Below are 15,821 nucleotides of genomic sequence, written 5' to 3'. Positions count from 1 at the left end.
CTGCATGGGGCTGCCAAGATTGGGGGGGTCGGGGACCCCAGGGGCTATAACACCCACCCCAAGGCTCCGTGCCAGCCCTGCTCTGGGTGCCAGTGGTGCCATGGGGGTCCAGAGCAGCAGGACCACTGCTGGCACAGGGGAGGGGTGGCTTTCATCCCTTTAAATGGAGCAAGAACAGGCTTTGGGGCAGCTGCCACAGGCAAGTAGGTTTGGGGTGAAGGAGCCCCTCAGCACCATCCCCTCCTCCAGGCTTGCCTGCAGTGCTGGGGGGGGGGGGGGGGTGTCCAGCTCTGTGCCAGGGCACTGGGGTGGTAGGGAGGAGGATGAAGGCAGCAGCTCCCTTGGGGAAGGCTTGCGACAGGTCCCCTCCTTGCACACTCTTGCACCACTGCCCAGCACAGCCCCAGAGCGCCAAGCAGAGCAAGGGGTTGAACCTTCTCCCTCACCCCCACCCCAGCAAAGATGAGATGAAATACAGCTGAAGGCAGCAGAGCTTTACTTAAATAAATATATTTACAGAGCAGCAGATATTACAGAGAAGAGCTGGCCACGCTCAGCCAGTGGGGTGCAAGGAGAGACTGTCCCAGGCACCGTGGCAGCCTCTCCCCCGGCATTGACCTAGCAGGGTGCTGGGACCCCCAGGGGTGGGGTGGGAGTGACAGAGGAGGGGGGGCGGACATGACAGGACAGGGCACCCAACCCTCACTGCAGCGTCTTCCTGCGGGGCAGGGGTGGGAGGCTGCAGGGCAGGGGGCTTCGCAGCGCTGGGCTGCTCTCCGTCTCCTTCGGTTCCTCTGTGGCATCCAGGAGCTGCTGCATGTAACAAGAGGTGCCAAGCAGGACGTGGCCGGTGGCCTGCATGGTGAAGAGCATCCAGCGCAGGGCTTCCCTGGGCAGGGAAGAAGCAGGTGAGCATCCCTCCTTGCACCCCACTGAGGGTATGGACAGCGGGGCTGGTCCCCCACTGCAGCATCCCCAATTCCCGGAGCCATCTCCAGCCCACCCCAGCACTCACTTCATCAGCCGCTTGGCCCCGTAGCAGCGCAGGTCGTAGGACATGCTGTAGGTGCCGTAGAGCGTGGCTTTGACATTGAGGCAGCCCAGGTCCCGCGGGCTGGTCTTGTAGAGGTCGAAGGTGACGCAGGCAACGTCGATCCTCCGAGGGGGCTTGCGGGACAGGCTTAGCTGGTAGCCAGGCGTCTAGGGGAGAGTGGGACCAGGGTTACTCAGTAGCACCCCCCCACCACCCTCCCAGTCCCACCTCACCCAGCATCCCAGGTACCTCCCAGCAAGCATCACATCATCTCCCCACCGATCCCAGCATGGGATGCAGAGGGGATGAACCAGGGTCCTGTCCCCCCCAGGGATGCACTCACCTTGGAGGGAGCCCATGTCTGCCCCTTGCTCAGGGCCATCAGCACCGTCCCCTCCTCCAGTGTCCGAAAGAAAGCCTCCGTCTCCACTGCGGTGCCATCCTCATCCAGCACCAGTGAGACGGGACCCGGGGCGAGCAGGGCGCTCTGAGCCTGCGAGGGTGCTGGGGGTGAGCGGGGTTGGGGGACAGCCAGCCCACCACCCACCTAGGTGGATGGACAGTCCCCAGGGCAGACAGACAGACAGACAGCCTCCGGCTCACCTGGCGCAGCAGCTCGGTGAGGCTCTGTGCCATGATGCCCTTGCGCAGGCTGCGGTCCCAGTTGCAGACGCGGTAGGGTCGGGGTCGCGGGGCCGGGCTCGACAGTAGCTGCTGGGTCATGGAGGCACTTGCCGAGACACATCTGGGGAAGGATGGAGGGATGGGGGTGTCCTGAGACCCACTGCCAGCCCCAGGCAGTGCCAGCCCCCCCCAGATCTCAGCAGGGAGCAGCACATCCACTCGGGGAGCCAAAGCAGGGAGCGTTCCGATGTCCCCCACCCCGGGGATGATGGCTCCCCAGCGCTTACTTGGAGACAGGGGCAGCCAAGCGCAGGCTCAAGGACTTGGCATAATCCATCTTTGCAAGGAGCACAGTCCAGCCTGCCAGGAAAGAAGGATTCAGCCCTGGGCAGAGGTTGTCTTGTCCAGCTCCTCTCCACTCCAGGTGACCCCTTCCCACCAGCACCTCCCAGGTTCGGCTCTGGCACAGCGGTGAGCCAGCGCCCCGGCACGGCTGCCTTTACGCAAGGGTTGCGCCTGCCCTTTGGCCGGGACCAGGATGGTGGCAGCCGCCCGGGCAGAGTCTGCCTGCCAGCGCGGCTCTTGCGCAAAGCAGCACGTGGGGCCCTGAGTCAGCGCTGGAGCAAAGGCGAGATACAGGCACAGGGCTGCACCCTCACCCCGGCCCCTCGGGGTTGGGTGGGGTGGGGGGGCAAGAAAGGCTTTGGGGAATTAGGGGCACCCATGGTGGCAACGCCAACCCTGTTGCTGTAGGGGTATCTTCAGCTAGGAACCTACTGGGGGGGGTCCTGTGGAGCATCCCCATCCCCATCCCCATCCCCATCCCCATCCCCATCCCCATCCCCATCCCCATCCCCATCCCCATCCCCATCCCCATCCCCATCCCCATCCCCATCCCCATCCCCATCCCCATCCCCATCCCCATCCCCATCCCCATCCCCATCCCCACTCACCACCAGCACCTCTCCACTGGATCACTCCTACCAGCCCTCCCTCACCTTATATACCTGTCACAAGACTCCGCCCACCCAGCCCCACCCCTCCTGCCTGAGCCAATCACCTCCTGGCCTGCTGGAACAAGGGGTGGGGCCAATGCAGGGGGGCGGGGCCAGCCTGGCACTGCTGCAGCGGGTGATGAAGGAGCATCCCTGGGGCTGACCCGAAGGAGCATCTTCCAGCCCAGACCCACCAGCATCCCATGGGCTGCCCCCAGCAAGCTCCCTCCCAATGTCCCCCTGGTAAGCCCGCTCCCAGTGCCCCCAGCAAGCTCCCTCCAAGTGCCCCCCAGTAAGTCCACTCCCAGTGCCCCCCAGTAAGCTCCCTCCTGGGCACTTTGCATCTCTGGGACATCTCCCCTGCACCTCCCGGGGCTGAATTTGGCCCCGGGTTGGGGAGCTGGGAAGGGCGATGGGCCCACGGGGCTGTTGCAACAGTCAGGGCAAGGGGTACAGCGGTGGGTACCCTGGGCTTGCCAAAGCGCAGTTGGAGCCCGGCCGGCCGGAGGGGAAGGAGTGGCCGTGGCTCCCAGGCGAGCTGCAGCAGAAGGGGCTGCCATGGGGCACCTGGGGGGGGGCAGTGACCTGCAACCTTGGGGCTCGGGCAAAGGCAGCCGGGCCATGCAGGGTGCTGAGCAGCCCTGGGCTTTGGGCCGCATCCTGGGCTGCGGGCGTTGGGATCCCGTAAAACCGGCAGCCCTGGGGTAGATCGGGTGGAAGACCAGGAGAGCGGGCATGGCTAAAGCCCCGTAGGCACGCGCCCAGTGTGGGCACAAAACCCCGTGGGGAGGCAGAAGTCCAGGCAGCTGGGAGCACTGACGAGGGGAACTCATTAGTGCTCTGGTTAATGAGGAGGGCCGGGGCGCTGAGCAGGCTGGCAGGGACCCGCAACCACGCTCCGGACGCTGGTGTTTGCTCCTGTTGGCATTGGGGAGAGCCGGGGCGGCGCCCACAGCACCATCCAGGCTGGGTTGGGGATGTGGAAGCGGGGTACGGGGCTGCACCCCGCGGCCACGAGCCATCGCCTCCGGCATGTTCACGTGCACGTGTGAGTGTGCACGGGTGCGGCATACTTCTGTGTGCACATATATATTCCTCCACGCGTGCAGGTATAGCTCTATGTGTGCGTGTGTGTCTCCGTGCGTGTCCCTATCCAGAAGTACATTTGCACGTACCTGCACCTCTGTGTGTGCCCACGTACGTACATTTATGTGTACAACTGCGCGTGTTCATACATTTCAGCACGTGCATATGCATGGAGGCACGTGTTAACATGAGCGCATGCACGTGTGCACACCTCCGCGGGTCTGCGCAGGCCCAGCTCGCCGCGCGTTCACACGTGTGGCTCCGTGAGCGTGCCCCCACGTAGGCGTAGCTCCGCGTGTGGGCAGGCATGTCTGTCCCCGGAGTCACACGTACACGCGTGTACCCCTCCGCGTGCACGTATGCGTACCAACGCGCGCAGGCATTCGTGTTCGTGCACCAACCTGTGCACGCCTACCCCCTTGTGCACGCACGTTCTACCCCCGTGCGTGCACGCAGCTGCGCTCGCTCCAGGTGCGCCTTCTTCCACGGGCACACGCGCATTCAGGCACACGCAGCTCGCTGCGCTCGCACGCCTATCCGCGCGCGTCCACGCGCGCGTGCACGCACACGCGTGTGCACGCCGCCCCGCGCGTCCCCTTTAAGGCGCGGCCGGGGCGGCGGCGCACGCGCGGGAAGGGGCGGGGCGTCCGCCTTCCTTTGGCCCCGCCCCTCCCGTCCCTTCCCCTCTCCTCTCCCCCCCCCTTCCAGGCGCGAGGCCCGTCGCGCCTGGATGACGTCACGCCATGGCCGCCCTGCGCCGCCGCGAGTAGAGGCCCCGTCCCGTCCCGCGCCGCAGCTTCGCCGCACCCCCCCTCCCCTTCCCCTTCCCTCCTACCGTTCCGTGTCTTCCCCCCCCCTCCGTCCCACCCGCCTCCCCGGTCCGGCTCGGCCCGGTCCGGTGCGGCCCGCCCGTTCAGGTGAGCTGCTGCCCCCACGGCCGCTCTCGGCGGGCGCCGGCTGCGGCCTAGCGCCGGGGACGGGGCGGGGGGGGAGGCGGGCCCAGGCAGCGGCGCCGGCGGCGGAACCGGGAAGGGGGCAGCGGCCTCAGGTTGGGGGGGCAGCCCCGGTGGGGGATGCTAGGGAAAGGGGGGTACATCCCCTCCCCCCCACGGGGGGTGGGCAGCCCACGGTGGGGGTGGTGGGAAGGGAGGGGTCGTTCTGGCTGGGAATGGGGAGGGGGGGTTGGGAAGGGGGATCTGGGGAGGGAAGCGCCAGTTGGAGGCGAGGGGAGGGTGGCAGCCCCGGTTTGGAGGTGGGGGGGAGTTGTGGAGGGCAGCCCCGGGGGGTGTTGGGATGGGGAGGGGGGAGTACTTGGGGTGGGGAAGCCTTAGTTTGTGGGGGGATTTGGGGAGGGCCGCTCCATTTGGTGAGGGGATTTGGGGGTGCAGCCTTATTTTGGGGGGGATGTTGGGGGGGGCAACCCCAGCTAGATGGGGGGATGCTGGGGAAGGGAAAGGGGGAGCCTTAATTTTGGGTGGGTGTTACGGAAGGGGGTAGTCTCAACTGGGGGTGCTGGGAGGGGGGAGCTTGCCTTCTGGAGGGCAGCACAGCAGGTGATCAGACCCCAGGGGTGCAGGCAGGTCTGACTGTCCTTTCTCCCCGGGCAGGTGGGAACAGGGAGAGCTCCAGTAGCCTTGGCCCGGGGTGCATAGCAGAAGGACCTCAGCCTGGCAGGAGGGCCTGTGAGGTAAGGGGAGGCATGGGGGGAGCTGGGGGCTGGGGTGGGGAGAAGGGCTGGGAACTTGCAGAGGCACCAGCTGCACGTGGGGGTCCGTTCTGTGATGGGTGGGTGGGTACAGCACCCGTGGGGGTCCGTTCTGTGATGGGTGGGTGGGTACAGCACCCGTGTAACACTGGTTGTCCGCCCAGTGCAACAGGAGCCATGAGGCACTTGCTGCTCAGAGCTGCCGTTGTCTTTGCAAATGCTACAACACATAGCTGCTGCAGGTGGTTTAAATTCCCTCTGTGAGCCCTCTCAGCAGGGTTGTCTTTTCTCAGAGGTGTCCTTTCAGCATCCACGCTAATAATATTTTCTTTTACTGCTGTCAGTAGCTCAGCTCTTCTGAAACAACTGTTAACGGTGCTGCTTTGGCTGTAGCAAGAGCAGCACCTCCAAGGTGTGAATTCTTTCTCCCGGCCTTCCTAAGGTTTGCCCAGGTTAAGGAAAAGGATCGCAGTCTAATGAAGGCAACTCTTTGCAAGACTTCTGATCCAGTGTTCTGAGCAAAGTTAGACTCTTGAGTGTAATTATTCACAAATCCTACAGAATACAGGAACAATTGTAGTTGGTTTCTGTCTTGGGAGCGAGGCGCTGATAATTCAAAATTAGCATTTGCCAGCAGAGAGCTGCATGAAGAGCCGTGTGTGCTCCAGCAATAGGAAAATCAGTTACACCGTGAAAACAAACTCCAGCTGCCTACAGCGCTGTTTCTCTTCAGATTTCGGTCCCAAAGTCTGCCTGACGGAAAGCAGTGGTTAACATTCTGAATCGGGGCTCTCTGAGCTCTTCTTTAAAAATCAGCTCGCTGAAAATGGCTGTCACCAAGCAGTTCTCTTTAATTAATACCGAAAGGCAGCTCTATTTTCTGCGTTAAAAGCTTTCCTGACAGCTGCTAGGTAATTGAAGTTTGCTATGCATCTTCAAAGTCAGTGCTTCTCTAAGGATGGCAGATAAGTGTCTATTTTGGTTAATTAACCATGTTAACGACCATAGTTTCATTCAAAGCAAAGCACCTAGTCCTTTGCTTTTGTTCTACACGTCTTTTGCATGATGCTCCTTTCCTGGATCATGAGGCATTTTATTTCCTTTTCCTCCTGTTGTTGCTACTCTTCCATATTTTTTCCCTATTGTGGTTCCTGCCCTTCGTTTCTATTTTGCTTCTGTTTTCCAGTTCTTTGTTCCCTAAACCTTTTTGTGCTGTGTTTCTCTTCTTACCTGTCCTGTCAGCACTATTTCCCATTCATTCTTCTCAATTCACTCATCATTCTTCACCCATCCTCGTGGCTGGACTTCGACCATGCTCCAGAACTTTTCTGTTCTGCATTAACCCCTGGTTTTCATGTGTCTGATTAATGGCAACATTTTGATTTTGCATCAAGCTGTTTGGCTGTTAGAAAGTGTTTTTTCTCCTTTCTGTCACAAAGATTTCTGCCTGAAGCAAAGAGATTCCTTGCTCCTTTCCTTTGCGTCTGTCCCGTGACCACCCCAGGAGCTGTGAGGTCTCTGCTGGGGGGGTACAGATGTTGGGTATGTGCTTGGTTCTTGCCATCCGACTGATGATTTGTAGGATTTCATGATGGAAGCTGATGGCTCCGTCAAGCTCCAGTTTTCTATAGGGTACTCAGTGCCTTCCTGCTACCGGAGGTGCTGGAACCATCTGAGCTGTTGGTTCCCATACTATATCCAAGGTGCCTTCCTTGTTCACTTGGAAAAAGCTTTTTGTGGCACCTTATAAAGGCTCAGCCTTGGAGGGAGGAATTTAATGAATGGAAATAATGCTTGCCAGGAGTATTTTTTTTCTTGGTGGCTGTTTCAAGTCCCATTTTAACTCACAGCTTTATCCTATCAGCAGGTTAGAGTAAGCCGCCATCCTTTCCAGACTAGTTCCAGTTCATCTGCTGCCAAGACCTACCTGCAGCAGCAAGTCAGTTAGTTGTGCACAAAGCTTAACTTTGTTGGCTTAATTGAAGATGCTGCTCAAACTTTTCATGAGTTCTAATTGAAAACAGCACAGCGTAGAGCAATAAAAAACAGAACTTGAGCCTCCTGCCAACAATAGGCCCTGTCAAGAGCCACGGATCCAGATTGCGTGTCAGTGAAACACTGCACTGCCTTAGAGTAGTGTCCAAGGTACACGTGTGACCACAGACTAAAACATGGTTGGCTTTTCTTCCTTCTAGTTTTGTACCTTTTGATGCTGCTCATTTAACAGAGAGTAGAAGTTGGTCTTGATCTTGAAGACAGACCTGCTGCTAAGAATTCCAGTGCTCTGACTCATCTACCTCTTGCCTTGGGCAAGTCACCTAACAAAATTGTGAGGTTAAAAATACTATTTAAAATGTATCCTGGGATTACCTGGCGATATTGAAGTTGAGTTTTAAAAAGCAACTTAAGTAGCAAAGTGCTTTTCTCTTACTGGGTTTAGTGCTATGTCAAGGCTTCTTAATCTCAATGCTGTATTTTAAGTTAAAAAAAAGTCTTGGCTGTCATTAAGCTTTGGAAAAAATGTATTATAATGTTGCTGAAGCAGATAAATTTAAATTTCCCTAACACCTCCTCAAGGTACAGTGCCTTTTTACCTGTGTGAGAGGGGTGGGGGAGGGAATCTGTGTAATTTTAAATGTTTTCCGGTAAGGCTATGAGACTTAAGTGGGAACAAGATGCAGCCCTTCATTGTTGCATCCAAGTCCTTACAGGTGAGGATGGCCACACGAATGCCTGGCTTAGAAAGCGCATCTCTGTTCCACAGTATGCAAGCCATGAAACACTGACAAAGTTAAGGAGTAGTTAACACTTCATTCCCTAATTTGAAAAATTCCGGAGCTCAGTCTGTGAAACTTCAGCACTGCCTCCTGTTGCACATGTATTGTGTAACTAAAAGGTGCTCTTTTCTGCCAGACCTGACTCAGTGTGCGAAAGGGCTGCCTTGGAGGCAAGTCAGGGCTGCGTGCTGAACGAGCGTGCTGTCTGTGCCTCTTCCAGCAGCCTGTGTGTGTACAGGGAGAGAGGTGAGGGGCTGCAGGGAGAGAAGGCAGGTTTGTGCCAAAGAAAGCTGCAGATCGTTGCAGCCAGATGTCCCCTAGGACACCAGCCTGTTCTAGCCTTTTTCATCCTGCTCCTAGATGATGCTAGGCATGTCTCCGAAGAGTGTTTTCTGTCCTTTCCAGGTACCTGGTGACCAAATGGCCAAACTTAGGTTTGCAAAAACTACCAGGTGTTCTCAGTTGTAGCTGAGTGCAGTGGGGTTCTGCTTGGGCTGCTGAGCATGATGCAAAGGTACTGCTACTGAAAACAAGACGATAAAGCCCTGGGCCTCTTATTTAGGGGATTTCTTCACTTTGTGTTTTTGGGAGACTGTCTCTAATACTGCTGGCTCACAGCACTGGCAGGGACATTGCAAGCCAACAGGGACTGGCTGGGGGCATGAGAATCCAGAAGGAACAACTGAAGGGAAAGTCTTGCTTGACCTGACTGATACCTGTGGGGACAGCAAGTGCCATCTGGCTCGCACCTGGGAGGATGGCATGTGCTTACTGCAGGTGGGATGGCTGGAAATTTTATCTGCCAAATCCTCAGTTTCTTCACTGAGAACGTGTGAGCTGCTTTTAAGGGGCTTTCCACTCAATGAGGCATGCACAAGTGATTCTAGAGACAGTCAAAGAAGCACTTTTGGCTGAAAGTACACCCTACAATTGCATTTGCTCCAAAGCCTCTCGATGGAAAGGCTGTACCAATTTCTTTAGCCTGGCAAAGCGAGGGTTTTGTAAGTCTTGTCTGAAACACTTAGTGACCTGTTCTGAACTAGTCTGCTTCAGACATGCAGAAAATGAAAATTTGACACACTTTGAGCAAATGAAGTCAGTTTTGTAATAGAAGGGGTTGTGTAGCTTTGACCAAAGGCAGCTTTGCCTGAACTGCCTGTAATTTTAAAGATACCTCTGAAGATAAAACACTGCTAAGTGAGAAGTATTATTATATACCTGGCTCTTGCCCCATCATCCTAAGCTACAAGTCAAACAATCTTATCTGTAGGTTAGAAGTTAATTTTTTGCTTTTATAACTGGTTTTGAAGACAGTAAGAAACTGACTGGGTTTTAAGGCACAAAAATTCCAAGCTCATGATGAGGGATGAAACCTGTGATTTCTGCTCTACCACTTATGTCAGTGTTGCTCAATTTGAAATACTTCCATGTCGTCATTTTTCTTAGGTTTTTCTGGTATTTATCTGTATATATGACTAAAGGAGAGTGGAAAGCAAAAAAAATCCTAAATAAACAAAAAAAACCAGACCATGCCCCCAAAAAAACACCTCAAAAAAACCTTGCAGGATTCCAGAGATTTGGGATAAACTGTGATTTGCAGATTATTCTTAGGCAGCGCTTGAGACGTGCACTTTAAGCTGGAGTTAAACTTGGCACCGTGCAAAGAATAAATCCGTTGGAGCTTGAAAGGAAGTTTGAGTGGCTAGAGCAAGTACTGTATCACTTCACAAAATTCTTACTGTGGTACTCTTGCTTTTCATAACGTTCAATTATTTCTTGTTTCTACAAATGAGTGACTACAAGTAATACTGACTAGCTCAGTGATAAGGCATTCTCCCATCTCAGATCACACTTCTGCGACGTTGCTGTTGCCCCTAAGGTGCTTGTTGGAATGCTGCACCTTCTTCCCTCGCTGTCCTCCTGGGCTCAAAGCCTTGGGGCTGCACAGAGCTACGGAATGGCTGGAGGACACTTTTTCATCTTGATCCTGACTGTTGCAGGAGGAGTTGCTGTGGCAGTGAGTGAGAGGCTAGTCTAACTTTTGGATGGCTGCTGGAACAGTGTCTTGCCATCATGCAGCAAAAATGCTGTCTAGTCCTGTTCCATCATTAGTCTGACAGTTTTCTTTTAATTTCCATCTTCCTGGTTTTTTTTCCTGCTTCTGATTTTCCCTTTGCATATCATGGGTTTGTTTTGGGGCATTTGCATGCAGTTGCACATAAGATTGAAGCAAAAATCTGGTTCATTGGGTTTGGGGTATCTTTTCTATGCCTACTGGTGAACTCGGAGCAGCAGCCCTTGGAGACTGGCTGAACTGTGGCTCTCACCAAAATAATTCGGTATAAGAGGTGATGGAGGAACTGTAAGGGCCTTGTGTGCATTGCATCACTGCCTGCACAGAGAGAGGCACCGGGGAGGGTGTAAGGCCTGTTGCTGAAGGGAAACTTGCTGTTACTTGAATCCAGGGAAATACGCACCAAAAACGGGCTACCTGGATTTTGTGACTCCTTTTCAATTGGGCGGTCACTTATTGTGTTTCTTATCATTTCTGCTGATGGAAATTAATGGGCAGTTATTGCAACTGACGGATGCACTGGATTTTTATAATAGCTTTAATACTTGCCGGTGGAGGTGAATGTTTTGTACTTATCACCTTAGCCAGTGGTGAGTACGCGTTCGTATTTGTTTTCCCCCATCCCTCTGAAGATCATGATGTCGAATGCAGCAAGGCATCTAGTTCACTTGAACGCTTTTTCTTTGGTGCTGCTTATTTGCAAGAAATCGGAAAACAAATTTCCTGAATACAGCTGCCCTTGACAGCTTTTATATTTCTACTGGCCTCTTAAGGCTGACCTTTCAGATGTAATACGCTATGTTGTTCTACGTGCATGCGAAGTGTAACTTCTCAGGCACTTAGGCAATTAAAATCACTGCCATAAACTTGCTCTTAAAGCCAGTAACAATTTGTGCAAGCATTTATGAACTCAGCATCAACCTTTATATATTTAGTAAGAGTATAATTTGTTTCAGATTACATCCTGTTTAACTGCCCAGAGCTGCTCTCACCAGGAGGCAATTGCTGTCTTTTAATTTGGCTTTTAACTTTTCAGTAAAATCAAAACTTTGGTTGTGAGCAAGAGCCAGCTTCTTCAAATGTGTGGAGAAACAAAGAGTAGCCAGTAGGAAGCTCAAAATGTGACTCTTCTGCTGCTTGGGGCCCTGTCAAATGTTTAGATCATCCTCACGTTTATCAGTTAGCTAATACCTGTGCAGGGCTTTGAGGACTTGAAGTAGAGCATATTTGTTAGGTACTAACATATAGACTTGTACGGCTTCTGGGAGTGTTTTTAAATTTTATTATTTTTTTTTTAGCTCCGTCTCTGCAGACCTCCCATAGTATAACAAGCAGCATTTTCTGGAGCGTGACTTTTGCCTTGAGAGTTTGCTGCAAATACCAGCTAATAATATCTTCACTAGGGTGAAGGCAAGAGATGTTATCTCAGTGAGGACAGTGCATCTGCCCGTGTACAAGACAAAAATACAACAGCCCTGGTCCTGGAAAGTTTATGAAGAAGCAGATGAGTAGCACGGCTAACAAAGTTGTCATGCCTTCCCGATTTCCAGGCGTGGGCTCGTAATACACAGAAGAGCATGTTCTCTGTGCTTACCCTTCTTCCGTATTTCAGCACTGAGATTGGCAATTCTGTCATTACCAAAATGTTTTGGGTTTCAGATGCTGTGAAGGCTTGGATTTGCTTTTGTTGTGTTTACAGCATGTGGCAGTCTGTGACTTAGTGTGCCTTCTGCCTGTCTCTTCTTGCTCTTTGATGGTAAATAACAACCTTTACTATGCAGAACCAGTCGAAGGACCGTAGCAGAGAAAAGTGATGGAGTAGGTCAGGAAAATGTTAAGTAGTGCAGAGCTGCCTAGTGTTAATAACTTTTATTTCAGGAAGGATTGCTGGATATGTTTGAAGGAGCTACCGGAGTCTTGTTCTTGTAGCATTTCTGCTCCAAAGTTCTTAAAAATAGCAGGTAAAAATCTGGTAATTTATGCTGTCTTTCTGTTGTACCAGCAGTAAATGTGCTTGCAGGGAGGTTGTAGGTAGGAGCAGCTGAAGTAAACATGGTACATGTTAAGATGAAGAAGTCCTGTTGATTTGTAATGCCATGGCTTTTTCTTTAGCCCTAAATATGCTTCTGTAAGCCTTGGGTTTGTCTTTAGCTTTTCATTTCTGTCTGATGGCTGCACAAGCTTGTTCCTGTACAGACTTTTGGGTTTGGAGGAGGAGGTGGCATATACTGAAACAGTGAATTTAGTCCCCTGGTAAGGTGCCACCTCGAGAGGAGCCAATGCCTCTGTTGAACTGTTCCACTGGTACAACCAGGTAACTGCAGTGGGTGCTTTTATCTCTCTGAGCGTTGGCTGCCTCAGTGCTGGAAAACCTGCGGAGACACCTTTCTCAGCTTGGGCTTTTCTGAGGCAGCCCAGCACTGTCGGTCATTTCTGAGGGGGTGTCGTGGTTTAACCCCAGCTAGCAAGTAAGCACCACACAGCCACTCACTCACTTCCCCCCCACCCAGTGCGATGGGGAGGAGAATCGGGGAAAAAAAGTAAAACTCTTGGGTTGAGATAAGAACAGTTAATAGAACAGAAAAGGAAGAAAATAATAATGTTAATAATAAAATGACAATAATAATAAAAGGATTGGAATATATAAAACAAGTGATGCACAATGCAGTTGCTCACCACTCGCTGACCGATGCCCAGTTAGTTCCCGAGCAGTGATCTGCTCCCCACCCCTGGCCAACTCCCCCCAGTTTATATACTGTGCCTGATGTCACCTAGTATGGAATACCCCTTTGGCCTGTTTGGGTCAGCTGTCCTGGCTGTGTCCCCCCCAGCTTCTTGTGCCCCTCTAGCCTTCTTGCTGGCTGGGCATGAGAAGCTGAAAAATCCTTGACTTAGTCTAAACACTACTTAGCAACAACTGAAAACATCAGTGTGTTACCAACATTCTTCTCATACTAAATCCAAAACACGACACTATACCAGGTACTAGGAAGAAAATTAACTCTATCCCAGCCAAAACCAGGACAGGGGGTTGAGGAAGGAGTTGCCGTCATTGTTTATAGGGCTAAGGATGTGCTGCAGCAAGAGACCACAGCCAAAGGGTAAGAGTTTTCAGTCACAAAGAGCTTTTGTCTAGATGTGAATCAGTAATCTTCCTAGTAAGAGACAGCTCAACCAGCTCCTTGGGTCAGACAGTTCTATAATTCGCAGGGGGTTTGTTTTCTAAAATAGATAGATGTATGGGTTGGGGTTTTTTTCCTGATTTACATCTTGTCCCTTTCTGTTGCGTTTATTATGCTTATTCTAAGCAGACATCTAATTTTTAACTTATTCATACCAAGCACATGTTCATACTGAGCTTTTAGCAAAAGTGCATGATGCCGACAGTTATGAAGTTGATCTGCTGCTTTGAAGCAATTTTGAATCTTTACTGTATAAAGTGGGTAGAGATTAGATGGCAATTGATGCACTGTCTAAATTAAACCTGATTAAAAATCCAAGAGTTTTCAGGAATGCATGCTGTCCTTGCTTTCATATTTATTCTGGATGCAGTGTAACAAGTACTGTAAATATATAGGCTGTTTTTCCAGAATCACTGTAAGTTGTGCTCCCATGCCTCTTCAGGAATCCATGCAGTTTGTGGTGCCGTGTGCTTATAGTTGTAAAATACACCTGAAAACCTGGCCCTATGTTCTGAAGCTCACTCACTTGTTTACGGAAGAAATGCCACTGCTGATTGTGCCTGGGCTGAGGCCTGCCTTGGGATCTCTAATGGTGATTTGGTGGGAGTGCTCGTGCAGCCTCACCTATTAGAGCTTGTAGATGAAATTCCAACCTCGAGCTCCATTGTTGTATGTGAAGGGTAGCACACTCTTATCTAGTCTGGGACAATATTGGAATCAGTTCTTTGTGCGGTTTAAACTCCATATTTTCTTTTTGAAGGTACTGTGATAAACCACGTTCATGAATTCAAGCAGCCTTTTCATCTTTAGGAGGTAAAATAGAAGAGTACAAATTCTGCAAGGTGAGCCTTTCTTCATTTCCCAGCTTGTTTCCCCATAACAAGTGTTGTTTTCTACCCTCTGCAGACTATTGGGTACTGATGGACGTTTCCGACAGCCCTGAGCGAAACCCCTGCTCTCCTGATGAAGAGGACCAGCATCTTTCCGATGATGAAGTCCTGAAGGAGAGTGGTTCAGACCGGGAACTTGATGGAGAGGGTGGGCAAGGCAGCGTCCTGGGAGAGGAGGAGGAGGATGCAGCCAGGGGACTGAGTCATGGTGAAGAAGAGAACCACTCGGATGAAGAGGATCGCTTAAGCGAAACCAAGTCTCAGGAGTCTGACAACAATGAGCAGAGTGGGGAGCTGAAGAGCCCTCCACCTCGCAAAGGAGAGGAGGAAGACCGGACAAATGACCTTGGTGATGAAGCATCCTCTGTCACCCGCGAACTAGATGAGCACGAGTTGGACTATGATGAGGAAGTTCCTGAGGAACCAAGTGCTGCTGCTGCAGAGGAGGATGGTGAGAAAGCTGCTGGTGAGGATGATGAGGAAGAGGAGAAAGGAGATGATGCCCATGAAGATGAGAAAAAATCCAGCAGTAAAAGTGACGATGAAAAGGATGGCCAGGATCCCCTCAAGGAGAAGAAGAAAGAAGAAGATGATGGAGAAATTGATGATGGAGAAATTGATGTAAGTAGGAGCTGGTCCAAGGTGGGCAGAGTCCTGCAGGGAGAGAGACCTATCCTCATGTTTCAGAACTGTTTGGCTCTTAGACTGCCATGCCTTCCTCCTCCTTTGATGTAAATATCTGTTAGCTGTGTCCCCAGTGTGCAAGTAACATACTTTTTTCTTTGGGGGTAAGACCATACTATGTACCAAGTCCTAAACTCAGTGGGTAAGATGTCTAGTGCCACGTGCTGTGGAAAAGCTTTGTGTCGAATATTGTTAAGAGCCATCACAAATAAGCTTTTTTCCCACTGAATATGGAAGGGCTCCAGTGCTTTAAGAAACTATTCTGCCTCAGCTCTCAGACGACTTTTGAATGATGCTGACAGTAAATTATTTAGCCATGGATTAGGCTGTCTCATCAGTGTAGGTTGAGAGGCTGGTGCTGTAGAGTGGCTGCCATGTGCTTGAGGCATCAGGCATGTGCGGGAAGCCCTGAACTGTTTGTTGGGCTCTAGCAGCATCTGGGTGCATGGAAGAGGAAAAGAAGGTGCTAGGCTTTCTGAAAAGTGCCTAACCAGGCAGCCCCTGCACATGGTTTGGGTGATGTGTTCAGGGATGTGCAGTCCCAGTAGCTACTGTTTCACAGCTGGGAACAAATGCAGCTATTTAGGAAAAAACAAAAACTGGTTTTAATTGCATTAGTGATTAGGGCAAATAGCACTCTCTATCCATGTTTGTCTTTAGGTAGGAAGCGCTCCAGTACAGCAGTTGTATTTAATACAGCTTAATACCAGTTTCTCTCTTGCAGGCAGAAGAAAACATGACAAAGCGATTCTAGCAGTAGAGTAGAAACCC

General features: G+C 52.0%; 2 protein-coding genes across 8 annotated transcripts in view; one reads left to right on the top strand and one right to left on the bottom strand.

The window, feature by feature from the left end:
• Positions 1–475: 475 nt before the first annotated feature.
• CIDEC (cell death inducing DFFA like effector c) lies at positions 476–2,938 on the bottom strand. The gene is made up of 6 exons (XM_069793299.1): positions 2,718–2,938; positions 1,945–2,017; positions 1,637–1,778; positions 1,377–1,526; positions 1,016–1,200; positions 476–889 (listed from the first exon to the last, which is right to left on the bottom strand). The coding sequence occupies exons 2-6, from the start codon at positions 1,992–1,994 to the stop codon at positions 703–705; spliced, it is 714 nt and encodes a 237-aa protein (XP_069649400.1). The 5' UTR covers positions 1,995–2,017; positions 2,718–2,938; the 3' UTR covers positions 476–702.
• A 1,656-nt stretch (positions 2,939–4,594) lies between these two features.
• The window catches only part of ZC3H18 (zinc finger CCCH-type containing 18), a 51,015-nt gene continuing 39,788 nt past the window's right edge, over positions 4,595–15,821 (top strand). For all 7 annotated transcript variants that reach the window (XM_069793297.1, XM_069793294.1, XM_069793293.1 and 4 more), the window contains exons 1-3: positions 4,595–4,655; positions 5,346–5,425; positions 14,383–14,987. In XM_069793297.1, the coding sequence (XP_069649398.1) occupies positions 14,397–14,987 (591 nt within the window). In that variant the 5' untranslated portion in view covers positions 4,595–4,655; positions 5,346–5,425; positions 14,383–14,396. The remainder of the gene's footprint in view (positions 4,656–5,345; positions 5,426–14,382; positions 14,988–15,821) is intronic.

Source organism: Haliaeetus albicilla, chromosome 10, assembly GCF_947461875.1.
Source record: "Haliaeetus albicilla chromosome 10, bHalAlb1.1, whole genome shotgun sequence".
Taxonomy (NCBI): Eukaryota; Metazoa; Chordata; class Aves; order Accipitriformes; family Accipitridae; genus Haliaeetus; species Haliaeetus albicilla.
This window is presented reverse-complemented; position numbering and strand designations above follow the sequence as displayed.